General features: G+C 31.4%; 2 protein-coding genes across 2 annotated transcripts; both read left to right on the top strand.

The window, feature by feature from the left end:
• The first annotated feature begins 13,602 nt into the window (after positions 1-13,602).
• Positions 13,603-14,571, top strand: LOC122594485. The gene is made up of 2 exons (XM_043766932.1): positions 13,603-13,774; positions 13,882-14,571. The coding sequence occupies exons 1-2, from the start codon at positions 13,616-13,618 to the stop codon at positions 14,380-14,382; spliced, it is 660 nt and encodes a 219-aa protein (XP_043622867.1). The 5' UTR covers positions 13,603-13,615; the 3' UTR covers positions 14,383-14,571.
• A 1,537-nt stretch (positions 14,572-16,108) lies between these two features.
• LOC122591745 (40S ribosomal protein S21-2-like) lies at positions 16,109-17,900 on the top strand. The gene is made up of 3 exons (XM_043763991.1): positions 16,109-16,201; positions 16,880-17,023; positions 17,663-17,900. Exons 1-3 carry the CDS (start codon positions 16,109-16,111, stop codon positions 17,723-17,725), a joined length of 300 nt encoding a protein of 99 aa, XP_043619926.1. The 3' UTR covers positions 17,726-17,900.
• The last annotated feature ends 3,298 nt before the right edge of the window (positions 17,901-21,198 follow it).

Consider the following 21,198-nt stretch of genomic DNA (forward strand, 5'->3'; position numbering starts at 1 on the left):
TTTTTTTTTCCATTATCATGTTCCTTTATTGAGCGGACAATGATAATGATAAAGTTGATCTCTAAATCTAATAAGACGTTAAATATGATGATGGTTGAACACATAAACCTAATATAGCAGAAAATCAAATCAAATTTATGGATTTTCAACTTAAGCATATTAACTCGTCTTTCGTTTATATAATGTCATATAAGGGTGAATTTAAATAATAAATGTCCTTGCTAAGCATAGTCCTTGTACCACAAAGTGATAAAAAAAAATCTGAGCATGTAGAAAGTACTAAAGGTTGTTTGCTTATATTGAATAGATTCAAGATGAAAATTAAAAAAATAAAATTCCATATAAATATATAGAGAAAATAAAGAGAAAATTACATTTTTGGTAACTCAATTTGACAACTTTTGCACTTTTAGTCTCTAACTAAAAAAATTGTAGCTTTCATACCTAAAGTTTTGTATTTTTTTCAGTTTTGGTAGTTCATACGACGTTAAATTTTGCCGTTAACACTCTCACGTGACAAACACGTGAGGGGTATTTTAGTCTTTTGACCCTCCTTTTTTTAAAGAAAATTATAGTTTTGATACCTCAATTTATCAATTTTTTTACTTTTGGTACCTCAAGTAGATAACACTTTTTTTATTACACTCTATAATTTTCATCTAACACATTAGCATCTATCAACCAACACCCACTTAAAAATTAACACACATTCATATGAATCCATGTATACCTATATCTCTATGCCATACCAAATCCAATACATAAACATGCATAAATAGATTCAGATCTCTTATATGAATCATACACCACCAAAAAGGGGTTGTGATGTGCGAAATCTAGCTTTAAATTTATAAACACGATTTACCGAAAATACTGACTACTACACACTCACAAGCAGTGTACCTGATCGCATGTAGTATAGTTAAAATTGGTAAGCCGAGATCGTTCGCAAGGACTTAAATAAGCAATTGTAAACATTAAATGATTCAAGTAAAAATGAGGGTTTTGTGGCCGAGTTGCCACGTTGCAAGTAGTTAGCAAAATTTGTTAGTAATCCCGGAGGATTAATCGAAAGAGAAGTCTGTTGATGAAAACAATAATTTAAAAGTCACCCATCTTGATTTCGCTCAACAGAATGTTAGGATTGCACATTTGATGAAGTTCAAATTCAATTTAGTGATTAAATGACCGAGACTCAAATTAATCGTTAACCCCGTACCCGTCAAGTTAACAACTTATTCGACTCTCTTGCATAAACTAGTTTCATTATTAAGACCGGTACCCCGAAACGCCTTTTTATAACTTCCCTAGTTGAACAATTGTTTTGGTCATTTCAGATAACAATTTTGCCTATCGATTGTACCCAACCGTCAACCCGCTAATTCTTATCAAATATTGATTACCCTCTACCGTACCCGTCATAGAACCAACTGCTTCCAACTAAGCAATCAAAATAACTTATACCCAAATCCTAGTCGTCACTAAGCAATGAGCACAAATCATCCGCAATCAATAATTGAATAACAAAGAATTAATAGATTAAGTTCACGACAAAATGTTAAATCAAATCACTTGAATTAATAAATATCGTGCAATCCCTACATAATGTCTCATTCCATCAAGATGGATGAAAAGGCGATTAGCCACTCATATTAGATATGAAATAACAAATCAAAACGAAAGAATTCATTGTTACGGAATACAAAGGATTGAAAAACGAATAACGAAATGATTCCGAACGAGTCTTTGGTCCTCCACAATGATGAAAAATAAGATAAACCCTAGGAAAAGCTCTTAAAATCGTCTCGAAAGTGAAAGATAGGTTTTTGGAATGTTTTTGCAGCTATTTATATGATGCAGAAAACTGGACAGATTCGGCGCCCAGGTGTGTCGCACTTCACTAAGTGCGTCGCACTTTCCTTTTGACTTTTATTGACTTTGACTTTGTTGACTGGCCTCTTGTCGCCTATAGAGAATGTGCGTCGCACTTTGACTGAACTGCGAAGCACTTGTTTCCACGACAAACAAAACGGCGACGCACTCCATGAGGTGCGTCGCACTCTTAGGTTGACCAGCATTGACTTTCGACCAGCCTTGACTTTCTTCGATTCTTTACCTACGAGCCACATGAAACATTCGTAAACACCCATTTTGCTCCAGAAACTTTGTTTTCTGCAAAATATCGCTTAGGTACCTGTTTTCCACCTGAAACACTAACAAATATCATAAACGCACCAAATGTATACGAAAATGACTCGTAATCCTCACTAATCGACACTTTAAGCTATGGGAAATGGGCATAAAATACGACATATCAGGTTGCCAACTATCTCCCTCCCCACCATGCACCAGATTTTGACCTAATCTCGTTTGTATCAAATATATTCATCTATAACAGATACCGTTAAGATCTCATTTGTAGCAAATTCCGATCAAGTTTCGTTTGTAGCATATTCCAATAGAAAAAGAGGGTAATTTAGGGGTGAGAGGATTCAGATCTCTTATATGAATCATACACCACCAGAGAGGATTTTCCGGAGACATGAGTTTTTTCCGGCCATCGATCCACCAATGCATTCAGTTCCTCTACCATCACCCATAATTACACCAATAACATATAATATTTCAAGAATAGATACACACCATCGGGTGTTTTTTTAGGAGCCATAAAAAAAGGGATAACTGCATAAAATAGAAAGCACCTTTCGACCAATTCACGAAAATAGCAGTGACCTTTAAAAGTTTTGTTATTTAGAAATGAACTTTCATTTATTACCGGAAATAGCAACATTTGACACGTGTACATGGTGACGTGGACATTTTTGATTACGTGGCATTTTTTAATGACGTGACATTATATTTTATTTATTTACTATTTAATTTTTATCAGTAATGTCATTTCCCCCCAAAATGGCTTCGTTTCAGTTTCGGTTCCGACAAGATATTTTTCTCGTCATTATATTCTGAAGCTAATTTCACTTTCTTTTCATTAATTTTTGTTGTGTCTCTTTCATTTTCAAGCATTGAGAAGTTGTCTATGAAGATCATAAAGGAGACATAGATCTATATCTTTTTCGTTTATCTCGAGTTTTAAAATCTCTAAAACTAGATGTCAAAACGTCTTTGTTTTCGTCGGAGAGAGATCCTGCGGATGTTCAGGTGAGACGAGAGTTTCATAGGCCAGATTTGGTCCGTTTAAAAAGAGTTTGTCGCACATGAGATAGATCCAGATGGCGAAGGTCCAGAGGTTTTCTCGAACTCGAACTCGAACAAACTGTCGACGGTTTCTAAGTTAGTTGAAGAAATCGAAGAAAAAACCATCTCCACATCCAACACCGACGAGGTGTTCTAGTAATCCGACTATAAATTAAAGTTCATTGCTAAAAAGTAAACTTTTAAAGGTCATTGATACTTTCGTATTGTTTGAAAGGTCATTTCTATTTTCTGTGTTAAAAAGAATGACACGTCATTAAAAATGTCACATAATCAAAAAATGTCCACATGTCAAATGTTGCTATTTCCGGTAATAAATGAAAGTTCAGTTCTAAAATACAAAACTTTTAAAGGTCACTGCTATTTTCGTGAATTGGTTGAAAGGTGTTTTCTATTTTCTGCAGTTATCCCTAAAAAAAGTCATGTGTTGACTTTTGAGTGTGTGTTCTTTGATAGATGCTAATGAGTGAGATGAAAATTGAAGAGTGTAATAAAAATATGTTGTCTATTTGAGGTAGCAAAAGTGAAAAAATTGACAACTTGAGGTATCAAAACTGTAATTTTCTCAGAAAAAAGGGGGTCAAAAGACTAAAATACCCCTCACGTGTTTGTCACGTGAGGGCGTTAACGGCAAAATTTAACGTTGTATGAACTTGGTACCAAAACTGGAAAAAAAAACACAAAACGTTAGGTATGAAACCTGTAATTTTTTGAGTTGGAGACTAAAATTGCAAAAGTTGCCAAGTTGAGGTACCAAAAATGTAATTTTCTTAAGTAATTATTTTGTGATAACAATACATACCAAGAATCAGAACTATGACAGCTTAGGGAAGTTAGTTTAAAAATACTTTTTACTTGATTAAAAATGATAGTATTCATTCAATGTTGTGATATATTAGTACTTTGAGTTTTTTTCCAAATAGGTGTAATGGGAAAACTTTTTTACCAAATTGATATGATTTTGAAAATATTTACCATTTTCGTTTAAAACCGAACTTGAAATCATATGAGGGATATAAGGAATTTTATTAAGTTTTAAATATTAAATTGAAAAAGGGAACGTAAATGTTATCTAAAAAGAAAACATAGGTCACCAAAGTAATCTAATGATCACAATTTAATTTTCTTTTTCATCCAAAGGTTGTAACTTTTTTAGAAATAAATTTAAGTTGTTGTTTAATAGTTATTGGGAGATATAATGTTTAATTAGATTTTATACTAAAATGGTATTTTAAAAGCATACCAATTTGGTAAATAAGTTTTCCCATTACATCTGTTTGGAAAAAAAACTTTATACGGAGTACCAAACAATGACAAAGCATAACAACCAAGTTTGCAGAAATTTCTTGTCTGTTTAAAACGACAAGGCCATATGCCAAATTATTTCAGAAAGAATTTCCTTTTTCATTTTTCGAACAAATATAATCAAACACTTTTTTTTTTTACAAGGGAATTTTACCTTAGACGCGTATGATGTGTGCTAATCGCACAACGAAAGGGCCCCGCACTAAGCGGATCTTTAATATCCTTTCTCACCATACCACCTCATTTATTGGAAAATACCGTCGAGCAGAAACTACCAAGGCTTGAACTCGAGATCTTGAAATAAACTCCCCGTAACCCCGAATTAGTGTAAGAGTCTTGCAACTTTTCATGTATAAAGTTCGCTTTTTTGGGACCTTCAATTGTCAAAACCAATGTAAAACAACCACCTTAACTTTTTATTCTTTTCTTTTTAAATGGCAAGTACCACCTTAACTTAGATGATTGACGTGGATTCATAATTTTATTTACTTTTTCTTTAAGAGGTGATCGTGTTTGTTTGTTTTTAGGTTCTTTGGTTGTGTTTGATTCACTATCATTATCTCTATAATTTCATCATTGTTTTGGGTCTCAAGTTTGAATCATGCCACATATAAATATGGTGAGAGGGTCTTAGTAGTGATATACCCAACTAACACATGGGAAGCAAACCCTTTAGGTCATTGTCAGGATTCGAACCGGTGTGAACACATCCTCATAGAAGGTGTTAGCCATTTATCCGTTACTGTCGTTAAAAAATAATATACACCTATAAAAAATTTTACCATTATCGATTCGGGAGAAGTTCTCGTTCCTTCCGCTCTATAATTCGGTAAAGCGGCTTAATGATCAAAATATCCATACCACCTATTCATTCATATTACGAGTAGTAAAAAATGACAATAGCTAATTAACTAATGCCAAGTGGTTTCATTGGACACAAAGTCAAATTTGTATATTCTATCTCCTCTTCTTTCAGAACAATCTATCTCTTTCTTTCTTCTTTGTGATTGTATGAAGTTCCAATATTTGTTAGCACACTCACGTATGTGTTATATTATGTAGATGGATATTTGAAGCACCCTGTTTTAAGAAAAAATTCATCTATTATAAATTTCGTAAATTCACACTAGCTAGTAGCTACCAACAACATGTGAATGAATAACTTTGAGGGTAAAGAAAAAAACAAACCACCATTGATCTATAGCTAATGCATTATGAATTGAGAAATATTTGGTTCAGAAAATGCCTCAAACATTTATTTTGGATGTATAAAAAGGAGGAAAACAAACAGCCATTCTATAGCTAATGCATTATGATTTGAGAAATATTTGGTTTAAAAAACGCCTCGAACATTTATTTTGGATGTATAAGTAAAAAGGAAAACAAAATAGAATAGAACCATGTAACTTGTTTGTCTCTTAGTAATTGTTATTAACTCATAGAAAAAGAAACCAGGTTACAAGTTACAACAATAAGATAATCAACAACATTCATGCATATTTAGCACTCCATTTGTCTAGCAAAAAAATTTTTTTCCGAACAGCAATGTTTGATTAGATTAAAAAACTAGCAAAAAGCTAGCAGCTTAACAAGCAATTTCTGCTTGTTAAGTTGTATGTCTAACTATTTTGCCTTTTAATGGTCCTATTTTGTATGTCAGATCGATATACAATACTGACTACTTCTGGAATAGACTTCAAACATGAGTCTATTAGTATAATATAATGCATGGATAGAATTTAAATCGAAAGAATTATGTTACGAGTGGATGTAGCCTCATGAGTGACCTTAATAGACTTCAAACACGAGTCTATTAGTACGATATAATGCATGGAAAGGACTAATCTTGTACACATATGGGCACAACAACTAACATTTGGTATATTTAATTGACTATTGATATTACTTACTAGTATGGGTAGGTAGTAAAAATGTTTTAACTATTGTAGTAAAAAAAATAAAATTATAGGTGTCTATATGGGCTGGTTTCTTTTTTTATTCATTAAGTACTGAGTGTATTAAGTTGTTGAATGCATTAAAAATGTATGTATGTATTAAGTAAAATATATGTAATTGACGGTTATTTTTATATATTAAGTAAAAAAAGAAACATGAAATTCAACTAAATAAATAAGTACATAACTATTAGGTTTATTAATTAAAAAAAAAACAGGGTCATACACATTTAAATTTGACCATTATAATAATTTTTCCTTAATTAAAAACCAAAAGCTTTTAAAAGTACGTTCTTTTAGAAGCCCAAAGCTTTTAAAAGTAAACCCAACACAAAATTTGTGCCAAACATACTAGTCTATTCATAAAGTCCATGTCAATTTTCGTAAGAAAACGTAAAGCGTATCAGTTACTTGGCACTTAGTATATTTTTGTTGCAAGATTTTATCTAATGTTGTGTTCATATATATCCTTTAATTTTCTAATAAAATCATATTGAAGGTGTGATATTTCTTCTTTGAGATTGACACTTTGACGTGTGTGAGAGAGCTTTACAGAAATTAACTTTGGCCAATGAAATAACCTTCCACATCGGTTCATTGCCCACTACTTTCCACCATTGGAAATCATTACTCAAAAACCACTTATTCCTAATTGCCTCATTATAATGTGGACTTATTTGCAAATAGTAGTGTTTTTGTCCATATCCAATTATTTGCAACGATTACTGACAGGGGCCTGCTATTTTTTGTCAAATTTGCCATTACAGACAGGGGGACCCGCACTATTTGCAGTGACTACCTCTACAAATAGTAGATTTGGTCTAGATACCAAAAAAGCTTGGTTGGGATATGAATCCCTTTAAAAATATGCATAAACACATACCTAATACATTCAATAAAATGACACATATATAATACTCACTCTTTTTTTTAATCTATACTTTTAATCATGTCACCTGTCAATTCTATATTTTTAAGCACATTTTTAAACATATTATTTAGTCATATCAATCATTTTCCTATTTCTAAATCAAATCATAAAGAACAAAACTCTTAATAACAAGATGTTTACTACATATGCATCAATAATTCTATGAATGATTTATGATACATACATCTGACTCATATTCTGATTATTTCAGTCTTTAATTTTTTTTAACATGCATGACATGTGTTGTTATCTTTATTTAAACAAAACATTTTTATACTTAAGGGTGTCTAGCATTTACAGTGAACGGAGTGAGAAGGGGAGGGGGCCAGTACCGGATAGGTATCTGTTGGCACACCGCTCTCACCCCCGGTACTTATAGGGTGGGGAGCGAATTAGGTACCACGGTGCCGGTTGTGGTGCCTATTTTTTTTGTCTTTTTCTTTCCTTTTTTTTGTCTTTTCTTCTGTATTAAATTCTTAAATAAATAGAAAATGGTGGGGAGGGGAGGGGAGAGGTGGGGAAGCATTCCTAACATTAAGCAGCAAGAGAGAGGGAGAAGCAAAACCGGGAAGGTATCCATGTTTTCAGGCACTGAGTTTGTTCAGGTTTTATGTGAGATGTAAAGCTGGCTGGAAACCTTTGTCAGTGGCTTTGTCGTCTTTGAACCGAGGCCCGCATTGTCAATGCCGGTCTCGTGTGAGAATAGCGAGTCCGGCAATGGGAGTGCCGGATTACCCACTTTCACAAAAAAAAAATTCAAGAAACTTGTTTGACAAAAACAAAATGAAATCACACCATTTCAAGAAATTTTTCTAAGATATGGTTATTCATTTTAGAGTTTTATTAATCACCTATGATGATAGTGTAAGAGTTTTCGAAAACCGAAGTTACAAACCAAGATCCAAACTAATAGGTTTGACATATTAAAACTTACTCGTAAAAGCATACGTTCAACTTGCAAAAATTCGTGAGCTCGTGTGGTGAACTTTCAATGTACGTAGGGGTGGATTTTAGGAGGGTTTCGAGAGTTCTGAGTTCTATGTCAGGCATGCATGGTTCAAACTCCGCATACTATCCAATTGAATATCAATGTGGTGTTTCAAATGCTAACTATTAACTCGTTGTTAGAAAAAATACCAAAAGTTAATAGTTGTAGACTTGCTCAATGCCCAGGAAAATACACCAATTAAGAATTCATTGGATGAAAGATCAAAATTTGATTTTGTTTTGTTTGCGATGTGCGGCGGAGTTCACCAAGGAAAACAAATTGTAGAAGTTAAATGTTTAGGTAGGTTTCTAACTTTTAGAAAAGATTAAACAATATCAATAATGTAAATCAGAGGTGGTACTAGAAAAAATTTTACAAGGTGGCAAAATTAAACGTTCGAATTTTTGGTGATGGACATGCCCAAACACCTAAAATTTAAGAACGATAAATACATACGACTATACTATGTCCATACCAACTAATACAAAGACCAACACTATGTCAAATATATTCAATATATTCCTTTATAGACTACACATACTTAAACCAAATTGTCATTATCAATCTGCTACTTGAGTCCAAATGCCCATCTTGTAATCTCATTTTTACCAGTAGCATCAAAACCTTGCATAACACCACCTGCTGCACCTTTACTACTACTACCATATCAATCCAGTAAGCCATAATATAATGCCCATTCATAATGCCCAGTTTACACTTATACAACCAAAAGAGTACTACACATTTACTACTACCATACCAATCTAGTAAGCCATAATGCCCAGTTTACACTTGTACAACCAAAAGAGTACTACACAGATTTGATCGATCTGCATACTTTTAACCTATCCAAACTCGTAATAAAACAGCTACAAAAAACGACCAGTCATAACTAAGCACAAAAATATAATACATACTTACCTAAAAATTCCTTGGCAATGGACAACGCCGATGCCTCATACTTTGATATTTCTTCATTATCACCTCATCAAGAACATCTTTAAACACTTATTTCTCAATATATGTAACTAAACAGTCATTCATCCACTGGTCTCCCATTTTGCTACGCAATCGAATCTTCACAATCTTCATTGCTGAAAATGCCCTTTCAACTTTCGAAAATATTTGTGGTGTCTTGAAAAATTGGTTTTCTCATTAAAAATTTATCCATGTCTTCTGTGGTTCTGTTTACATTCAACAATAATCATATTATAGCATAGCATATAGATACAGCCAAGTTCTACTTTATATAAGCAAATTATAGATTATTATACTCATGTAACTATGTATCAAAGAACTTATACAAAAAGAACAAAAAGAACCACCAAAAGTCAATATAACTCAATTATCACATAATTTATAATGCAATCTTAATCTTAATATATACTATAAGGCAGTTGAACTAATAACTAATTAACCAATCACATCGTTCGATTATGTCATCATTTAGATAAACTTCAAATTAAAAATCATAATTAATCATTATCCAAATATATTGTTATATTAATATTTATATTAATTTGTAGAAAAAGTCTCATTAATTTACATTTTTTTGTTTTTCATCAATAATTTACACTTTTTAGCCCTGAATACTTCATTTATATTTATTTTTAGTCATCAACAAAAAAAAATTAACATATGAAATATTTTCTACAAAAAATAATTTGAAAACCTAATGACTTATTAACAAATATTAGAAGAGTCCTAATTGTTATCAAATAATATAAAAACAATCATATTATCATAGAACAAGTGATTGAAAATAAACATATGCGTGTTATGAACACGCATCATGATTAAATACATATACTTAGTGTAAAGTACAGGATCACAAATATGTTTATATTTTAATTCTTAATTATTTTTCCTAATAATATCACATTATGAGTACATATGTTTCAAAATATTCTATAATGGAGAAATTATTATATATAGCATGTGCCTTGTGGAATGACTACGGCAAACATATCCATCAATATGTCTAGGTTAATAATGACAGTGAGGAACCTATGATTATTGTACTACAACTTGCAAAATATAACACTTAAAACAGTATTTTTTAAAATTGTAAGCTTTTATGACTTAAATGTATGGAGATCTAATATTGTTAATATCGTAAATCACGTGTCCAGTGTTGGACACGGATCTAAAATCTAGTTAAATGTCTAAAACAATATCATTCTATTCTGAAATGTATGCCTTTACAATTTGTCAATTTCTCGTAGCATTACCTAAAGGACATCACATTCATAATAGTCTGAAATAAAGTATCTTATCTGCCTCGATATGATGGTGAATTACTAAGTTAAATCAATCCTTAGATCACAAAGCAATTAATTAATCAAAAAACTAAAAATTAAAAACCCTAAAAATAACAAATTAAAAACTTACTTTGATAACTAGGATGACAAAGGATTAACACTACGTATCTGATTTTGGTAATAAAGTACTCGTATTAATTGTATATATTCTAAACACATTACATCCATCTTCAATATTTTTGTTAATATAGATAGCACGGTACCCGCACTATGCGGCGGTATTCGTGGCGACGACGGTATTAGTGGGTGACGACTGTTCGTAGTAGAGGCGGTGTCGAGTGATATAGATAATTGATGTAAAGATTTAATTGAGATATTTTAAAATATTAAGGACTAATAGTGTAATATATAATTAAGGGTATTTTAGACATTACCTCCCATGTAACTTTCAACATGGAACTATTCTTTTTATAATATAATATAGATATTCAGTTCACCTTTTTATTATTAAATATATCATTTTGTCATCTAAACTTACATCGAATGTATATATACATACACCAAAAGCTACAATTTCAAATGGTAGACAGACAATAAAATGGACATTAATTCAAGTGTTATTAAAAATAGAGATTTTTATTTATATTTTCCTAATAATGTTCTGATCCCGGGTTGGTTAGCTATACGGCTAATGATATATTTTACTTATGAAACTTAGGGATCTTCATTTAATACTAAGGGGTCTCGTGAAACTCTAAGATGATAAATGACACTTCAACATAGATTTTTAAGCATAACTATGTTAGAGTGACAAACATTTTACAAAGTAATTTTTACAAAATAAGTGGCATGTGAGATAGTCCAATCAAGCAAGAGGGAGAAAGAATAGAGAGAATACATAAAAATAATTTGATTGATGAAAGTTGTGTTTGTAAAAATTTATAAACCTAAAATTACGATCTATTATCATTAACCCGGTCAACGACCGGATATAAATCTAGTTTATTGAGTTATAAGGGATGGATAAATGTTGGATGTTATTAGAATAAGTGGGAAAAAAAAACTTAATATAAGTTATTGTAGAAAAAGTCATTTTAACGAGTAGGTAAATCAGATAGTTGCAATAATTAAGAAAATTAAAAAGAGTTAAGCAATGTTATAATATATCATTAATACTTGTAGTATAAGCGAAGGCTTAAGCAATGTTTGTCAAATAACTATCATTGTAACCAACTCTACTTAGACCATTCTTCAGGGTAAGTGAAATAAAAGATGAAGTAGGTGAATTGTTAATGGATATAAGTGAAATAGGTAGGTGATGTGAAGAAGATGAAAGTGTTCACTTATAGTTTATTATGTCATAATTTTTGTCTCTTTCATGTTAATTTGTTTTACTTTGATTTGATTGGATATATTATGGGGTATAGTGGGATATTAAATTTGAAGGTGAATTGTTAATGAGAAAAATAGAAGGTGAAGGTAGTGATAAGGTGATGCTAATGTGGCAGAAAATATGTAGGTGAATAAGGTGAACGGTTAAAAATGCTCTTAGATGGGTTGGCCAGACATATCTTTTAAATATACTATGTGGGTCTTGGAGGTGACTTTTCCCTAAGGTCTCGGGTTCAAATCTTGTGTTTCTCATCTCAAAATATTTTCCATAAAAAGGGGTTGAAGGTCCAACAAATCGCTGGTTAAAATTGCTTCCAGCACGTTTGAATAGAAACTAACTTTAAAAAAAATAATAATAACTATCCATGTAGGTCATATGCACCACATGTAAATGTTATAATATCATTGATACTCAAGCGAAGGCTTGAGCAATGTTTGTCAAATAACTATCATTCTATGGTTTGGAATAAATTATTGTAGGCCATATGCACCAGATGTAAATGTTAGCTTCACAAATTCACAGTGAAACAGTAAAGACTTGGTGGTAGACTTAGTTGTTGTTTATTTAAAAGTTAATAAACTCAGTCATGACTTAATTAAAAATATTTAATTCATTAAGTTAAAAAATATTTGTTTTTTGACTTAATAAATAAAAAAACAACTGTATCAACTTAATTCATACAGACGTCATTTATTCATTCTGCCACATTAAATTCATTCACTTAATGGTTAAAAAAACAAACAGTCCCTTAGTAAATGCATCATTTATGGCGGGGTACCATCATCAGCTTTTCTTTTCTTTTTTTATAACGAGGTACATTAGTTAGGTCATGTATTCATTACCAACATAACTACATAATTTTTCCTCAAACACTTTTTAAAATCTGTCGGGGATGTTTTGTTCGCAAATTGCTTTTTAAGGAATCGAAATCTGTCAACGGAATTGAAATCTGAATGGATTAAAAGCTGATGGAATTAGAATTGGATTGAATTTTAATATTTTTGTGTTTGGTTGACTGAAATTGAATGGAATTCATAATATTAATTGCAATAATAATAAGAATTAATAATAATAATAATAAAAATTAAAAAATATATATTTTCAAATAGTAATATTAATACTTTTTACAAAATAAAAAAAATTGTATAAAATATTATTAATTTTTAATAAAGTAATAATTTTTCTATAGAATAATATTAAAATTTATAAACTAAAGTTAGTTTTTTAATTAGAATATTTTTATTAAATCGTGATAAATTTGTATAAAATAAAAAATATTTTTTTAAAATAATATTATAATTTATAAATACTCATATAAATGTTATATATATTTTGTAAAATAATATTTTTAAAATATATATATATATATACTATTAAAATTAATTTTTATAAAATAATATTTTGAATATAATTCTATTCTGCCAACTAATAAAATTCAGATTATAATTCCATCAAATTCCTTGAAATTCTGTGAACCAAACACAAGTGAATGGATTAAAATGTCTATAAATCTAGGTTAGATGGTGCACCACAAACACCAAACCTTACTACTAGCACAAAAGATTAAACATGAAGAATCTTTATAATGCAATAATGGTGTTGTTTCTAGTTGTTACGACGACGACCACGGGCTTGCTCTCGTGTGCTCACTCCGACAATGGTCAGGAGATGATCTCCATGGTCGTTGACGATAATGATTCTTCGGCACAACAGACAGAGAAAATTAAGGTTAATTAATATATTAGTCATCAGATAATTCTTTATATAATTACACTTATGATCACGTTATGTCCCGGCCTCTTATATATATAAAAATATATATCTTGTGCATGCAGGCCGACAATAGCAGGCGGCCACTAGTAGTTCAAACCGGGCGATCCATGTTGAAAGATGGAAAGTTATCGAATATTTTGCGGAATGGGAGAGAGAATTGTGTTGGCGTTGACCAGCCATGTGGGGCCTTTGACTATTGCTGCGACGGCTTACATTGTGACGGAACTTTTGACGGAAGATGTCGCGAAGGCCAAGGTGATTGTATTAAACTTGACCAGCCATGTGGGGTGCTTGACCACTGCTGCAGTGACTTACATTGTGACGGATATTTTGACGGAAGATGCAGAGCACCGGATTACTGCATACCTGTAGGACAATCTTGCGGCGCAACCCGCATCCCTTGCTGCGATCAAGGGTCGTGTGACGGGCTTATCTCTGGAACATGCCGACCCAAGGACTACTGCCTACCTGGAGGGGCTGCTTGCGAATATTCGATATACAATTGTTGTCATGGATTTTGTTATGTCGACCCCGTGAGGGGGGGATCAGCATATTGCGTGTAATAAAAGATTACTCGTATATATTTGCTGCTGCATGCCTTGTACGTACGTACGTGTAATAATAATGCATGCATCCATGCAAGCACGATGATGTGTAGTCCTTGAAATGGACAACTTAACTTTAAATGTCTGTTTAAGTATGTATGCTTTTCAATTAATGGGATGAATCTAAAATCCTTCTCTTTGTTAAAACAGGATATTAATTAATGATCTTAGTTGTGTACGTACCAAGTTAAGTCTGATGAGGCAGAGTTTACCTCTATTAATCGTCGTGCTTTCGGGCGGATAATTAGTAGAGGGTTTTCTTCCATCGGGTATTTGAAATAGACATTTTTACTTCGAGAGAGTTCTCAAACGCGGACTTGGTTAAGACAACGTATGCTAGACCTCCCGTTATCAAATCGCGACACCAAGTTTTTAATAAAATTCACCTTTAAAAAAAAATCTTAGCTTAATTGACAATTTTATTATATATATATATATAGAGTGGCCATCCAATAAGAACAATAAAAAAATAAGAACATGTAAGAACCAATAAGAGGCTTCCAAATCATCAAACTTTTAAAAGGGTAATTAAGATAATTACAAAATACAATTAATTTATATTTTTTCCTAGCAGTTTTAGATTTTATATGATTAACTACCTTTTCAAATTTAAATTAAAATTATACGACTTCCATATCACTTCTTTTGTTATTTTAATTTGAATTGAACGTGCAAAATTATAAACCGAAGTTAGTAATGAAATTGGTATTCTATACTTTTGGATGGATTGTTCATTTGCTGCACAAGTCATCATATTAATGTACATATGTACAGGATGCAAAATTCTTATAGATAGATGATGCATAACTCTTATATAAATGGATGCATAACTTTTATATATGGATGCACAAATATTATATAAAAAGGATGGATAAATCTTAAGCGTGAATGTATAACTCAAATTGGATGCATAAATCATCTTAAAAGAATGGATGCAAAACTCCTCCACAAACCGGATGCATTTTTACTTCATTAAACTATATAAACAAGGATGCATTTTTATTGTCACATTTCATTATCTACATAGAGGATGCATTTTTTTTTTAATTTGAAAAGCGGATGTAACCCATCTTTCTAAATTACATATAATATACAATAAACCAACCAAACTACATGAAGATACCATGAAATTTAATGTTAAATTTCAATATTTGAGTTTCTCAATAAGTTGTTTATGGGGTACGTTATCCTTATTTTTATTCTCACAAATTGGATGCATTTTTTTTTTTCATTTACCAATGATTTTCCATTGGACATTCTTTCAAAAAAGATATATAGTAAATATATTATATTATTATACAATAATAATGTACGGGTAAGCATGTATGAAGTACAAATTGAGTTTGTAACTTCTTTTGTTAAATTTGAAAACTGTCATGGAACGTGCATGCAAAAACTTTTATTTTATTTTATTTTTTCATTTTCAAATTACTATCTTGTCCTTAAAAATTCATGTAAAAAGACATATTCACTATTAACTTTATTTAATATTTCAAAAATATCCTAAATCATCTTGATCCTTACTTTTTTCCATCTAATGGTGACAAACTGTTCTCACTGTTCTTATTTTTAACATGTTCTTACCGGAAAGCCACCCTATATATATATATATATATTGTGAGTTTCCATCCAATTTTTATTTATTTATTTTTTGTTCATTTGGGAGAGAAAAAAGTTAGCTACGATGTTATGTGACAACTTTTTCAATATAACATATGTGTCAAATACAAAAAGTCGTGTTCAGAAATTATCTTTGGAATTTGATATAATTGAATATGTTAGCAACATTTTCTGTAACGATCTTGAACAATAAAAATTTAGTAGAAAAATATTTAGACAATCGAGAACTAATCTAAAAAAGTTTTGGAAAAAAACAAAAGTTAATGTCTACTTTATGATAAAGTACTTATAATAAAATTAATGTAATTTTTAACATGAAGTTATTTTTTTATAATATGGTACAAAACTATAGATAATAATAATCTATATTCTTTTATAAAACAAACTGAACATCTTTACCTTAATTTTAAATACATGATATGTCTAACTTACTTTCCATCTTAATACATCATTATTTTTATTTTATAGAATATGACTAAAATGCCCTTAAAAAAGTTCTACCTTTATCTCCCCCTCACGTAAAAACAAATAGAAAAAAAAAACTTAATTCACAATTCGTTCCCTTCCTCTCCGTTTCACATCCCACCGCAAAAACCATATCAGTGCATTGCGCGAGCACCAATCCAGTACATGAAAGATAAAAATAAAAACTCCACACGTGGTGACGTGGATCATAAAAGAAAAAAACCAAAAATAAAATGGCCGTTCAAAAAAAAAAAAAGAAATAAAATGGGCTTAACATACAAACCACACATGGATTATAAAAATGGGCCAAAGTAGTGGACTTAACAGTAATACCCATTGATCGATATCGAGATATATAAATCAAAACTAGGGTTTATGCAGCTCTGCTACAAATCGGTTGATTACTTCAAAGGACCATGCGTCTGTTCAGATTAACATTGGACATTTGGATGAATCTGGCCGCTACACTGGCCAGTTCTCCACTTTTGCCCTCTGTGGTTTCGTCCGTGCCCAGGTAGGTCTGGTCATTTTCTTGGTTATTATATCAACTATTAAATGTTTCTAGTGTTGGACTCTTATTAATTTTTGTTACTTTTTACCGGTATCAACTATCAAATGTAATACTTACCATTTGTCTTTTGGTATCTTCTGTGTTTCTGTATTAAAGTTGACTGAATCTTGAGTTTACGTCAATTTGATGAAATACTCAAGTTTTTGTTTTCTATATTCTTTTGGCTTTCTTTTGCTTTCGCTTTAGAGTTACCTAATAAACATTTTAGATTACTTTACCCTTTTTCGCTCTGTTTAGGTGGTTAGTAAACAAACTTTTTACTAAGAATAACTATAATAAAAAGATCATTAGAATTTACATTCTTAGCCTTGTTTGGTCATAACTTGCTGAGGCATTTTGGTTTTATAAACACTCATTTTACACTAATTTTTCTGAAATGGATGGAATATCATATGCCCCGAGCATGAACTTGTTTTCTGTAAATGATTGATTCTTCCTGTTAGTACTTCATTTCCGCTAGGATAGCTATCTGGGACTTGTCTTCAGTTTCATAATGAATTCATTTAAACCTGTTCTTTTTAAATATGATATGGAAGCTACATTCATCTCTACTAATTTGTTTATGTAATTTGATTGTTCCAGGGAGATGCTGACAGTGCCCTTGACAGGCTATGGCAAAAGAAGAAAGTGGAAGCTCGTCAATAGTTATTATAATAAGTTTTGTTTCGTTTCGATGTTTTGAGTTTCATTGCAGTCATACACTTAGTGTTGTTAAGTACTATTTCCATCTCTCATGCTGTTGGTTCGTAAGTTTGACTTGCTACACAATTGTTCCAAGCTATCCCTAGTTTTTAATATTGTCTTCAGATTTTAACTCTAATTTATCTCTCTGAATACATCTTGTATGACTTTTGTTTTCTGCTTTTGCTATGTTGGTGCTGAACAGCAATAAATCGGTTAGGTTCCTAACTTCACCCGACGGAAATAACCTCCACTACCCCATCTGAAATAGGTAGCCTTTATAACATGGACTTGATCTGTATATGTGAATCATCTATTCCTCTAATTGAATACACATTTCGATTGCTCTGGAAATTAGTTAGTCGATGAAATTAGCTGATATCAGTATAATGCTATTTGTCAACAACTTTGTTACGTCATGATGTTTAAAATTTTGGTTTATGGTTATTATGTATCCCTTTTTAAGAGGTCATAATAGAAGATTAAGCTTGTTTACGAAGTTGAGCTCTTTAGATTATGCACTGAGGTTGTGTAATTGGTGAGATAACCATCTACATAATGAATGTTCTGAGAGTCTGGCATGGGTTGGTTTGGGTTGCCAGAACGTCAGATATTATAATTTGAATTTGTTAATAATTAGAAAAGTGTTATGCAAATCTAGGTCTTGTAAAACTTGTAGATGGTTATATGTATGAGATAAATTAACGAATTTATAGCTAATTTAGAAGGAATATAAATAACTAAATAAGCATCTTGTCAAATTGATGTATTTTTAACAGGTGTATTGTTACTGTCAATAAAATAATCCAAGTGTTGTAAGTATCTTTGAGCATTAGCTCAATGGTTGAAAGATTATTTCCTAATTCAAAAGGTCTTGTGTTAAGCCTAAGGGGGGACAACATAGGAAGTCCCTTTACAAGGGCTTAGTTTGGGTATTCTCATGTTCAAGTCTGAGGAGACAGAGTTTACCCCTATTAATCGTCGTGCCTTCGGGCTTTAGTAGGTGGTTTTTCCCCATTGGGTATTTGAAATATGCATTTCTACTTCTAGGGAGCTCTCTAGCGCAGACCCGGTTAAGAAAACATATGCTAGACATTCCGCTGTCGAATCATGACACGGAATTTCAAGCAAAATTCACCTTTAAAAAAAAAAGAAAGTGTTGTAAGTGCCACTTAACTTAAGAAAATTATTATAAAACCCTAGTACATTGTTGGCTGCTTTGCCTCGGATTTTAGAGCAATTTCAATAGAAAAAAGATTTTATTCAACTTTGTAAAAACATGGCTTGTTTTTGGTTCAGAGGTTGCCTAAATAATCCATTTGGAAAGTTATAGTAACGAATTTTAATTCGACTAACCAGATTAGAAATATAGTGGAAAGATAACAACAATAATGATACTCAATTTCACCAAAATCCAGGTATGGGAAGATATAATGGAATTATGATGTTAGTTATTTCGATTCGCACTTTGGAATTGGTATGTGAGATCATTTAGGCTGGCTTAAATATGTTCGTCCTCCAGCCTACAATCATTAACTCGAAAAGTCGAAACGATAGAATGACAGTTAAGTGACAAACATTGTTCATTTGGTGGTGTTGGTATTTGAGATTTTAAAAAAATGTTTGAGGTAAAATTATGGAGTCATGGTGGTAATGAATACTTTACCTGACACATGTAACTTGTCATTAAAATAAGTTATCAATGATACTCAAGGCTAGTTCCAAGTTTTTACTGCTTCACTGTAAATTTGTGAAGCTAATTAACATGTACATGTAGTGCATATAGATGTTTAAAACCGGATATTCTTGGATAGTGGATTTTCCAATATTTACTTTTCAACCTACCAAAACCACTACAACTACGTACAAATTTTTATTTTTTGACAATTACATTAAACACTTCTTTTTCTTTGTTTTGTTTTTACCAATCCTCCAAAACTATATAAATACATTACTATTTAAATCATTCTATTCACAACAATGTTAGAACTGTTAATTTATATTCACTTTACAATTCCATTCAACAACAAAAGTTCATTTCTAATAGCACAATGGATTATAGTTTCGGTACTCCATCGAGAAAAGCTTGATAGAAATGATGATATAGACTTTCGGGTTCTGCATATAATAATCACAGTCCAACAAAATTTTGCATATACAAATCACAGATTTAAATTATACACAATCGAAATTTCGAAAATACTACGGTGGTACGACGCTCAATGCGGTGGTGACGTTATTGGTACGCAGTGTGTTGGTGACAGTAATTGGTAGATAATGCAATATTTTAAAAAATACAATTGTAAATATTAAAAAATATTAATTAAAAATAAGGGTTTTATAAAAAAATTCCAATTTTTAAAGTAATTTAGTAATTTTGTAAAAAATTTCTAACACTTTCTAAAATAAGTTTGTTTATATAAATAATAGATTTAAAAGTACGACTTATCTTAATAATTAGTTTGAAAGTTTTTTTTTTTTTTTGAACATAGTTTGAAAGTTTTAATAAATATTTAGGATAATGAGTTAATAAAATTAATAGTTAACACCTTACCCTGAAAGTTAACATTTATTTGACTATCTTCCAACATCTAATATTTACATTAGAACATTTATCACAATATTTACTTTTTACAACTTCCCTATTTGAACATTTATTTTATTCACTTTTTATAACAATTTTTCCTATAAATTTACCCAACCGTCAACCCACTAATTCTTATCAAATATTGATTAATTACCGTAGGAGTTATAGAACCAACTGCTTCCAACTAAGCAATCAAAAGACTTATACCCAAATCCTAGTCGTCACTAAGCAATGAACAAAATCATCCGCAATCAATAATTGAATAACAAAGATTAATAGATTAGTCACGACAAAATGTTAAATCAAATCACTTGAATTAATAAATACGGCAATCCCTACATAATGTCCATTCCATCAAGATGGATGAAAAGGCGATTAGCCACATCATATTAGATAGAATACAATCAAAACAAAGCAAGAATTCATTGTTACGGAATACAAAGGATTGAAAAACGAATAACGAATGATTCCGAACGAGTCTTGGTCCTCCACAATGATGAAATTAAGATAAACCCTAGGAAAAGCTCTTAAATCGTCTCGAAAGTGAAGATAGGTTTTTTGAATGTTTTGCAGCTATTATATGATGCAGAAAACGGACAGATTCGGCGCCCAGGTGTGTCGCACTTTCCTTTTGACTTTTATTGACTTTGACTTCGTTGACTGGCCTCTTGTCGCCTATAGAGAATGTGCGTCGCACTTTGACTGAACTGCGAAGCACTTGTTTCCACGACAAACAAAAACGCGACGCACTCCATGAGGTGCGTCGCACTCTAGGTTGACCAGCATTGACTTTCGACCAGCCTTGACTTTCTTCGATTCTTTACCTACGAGCCACATGAAACATTCGTAA

The sequence above is a fragment of the Erigeron canadensis genome, chromosome 3 (assembly GCF_010389155.1).
Source record: "Erigeron canadensis isolate Cc75 chromosome 3, C_canadensis_v1, whole genome shotgun sequence".
Taxonomy (NCBI): Eukaryota; Viridiplantae; Streptophyta; class Magnoliopsida; order Asterales; family Asteraceae; genus Erigeron; species Erigeron canadensis.

Excerpts from the sequence above, each read along its gene's own strand:
- LOC122594485 (XM_043766932.1), top strand. The coding sequence starts at position 13,616 with ATGAAGAATCTTTATAATGCAATAATGGTGTTGTTTCTAGTTGTTACG. Across the intron at positions 13,775-13,881 it reads AACAGACAGAGAAAATTAAG|GCCGACAATAGCAGGCGGCC; the intron begins GTTAATTAATAT and ends TTGTGCATGCAG.
- LOC122591745 (XM_043763991.1), top strand. The coding sequence starts at position 16,109 with ATGTTATGTGACAACTTTTTCAATATAACATATGTGTCAAATACAAAA. Across the intron at positions 16,202-16,879 it reads AATTTGATATAATTGAATAT|GGTTTATGCAGCTCTGCTAC; the intron begins GTTAGCAACATT and ends AATCAAAACTAG. Across the intron at positions 17,024-17,662 it reads GTGGTTTCGTCCGTGCCCAG|GGAGATGCTGACAGTGCCCT; the intron begins GTAGGTCTGGTC and ends TGATTGTTCCAG.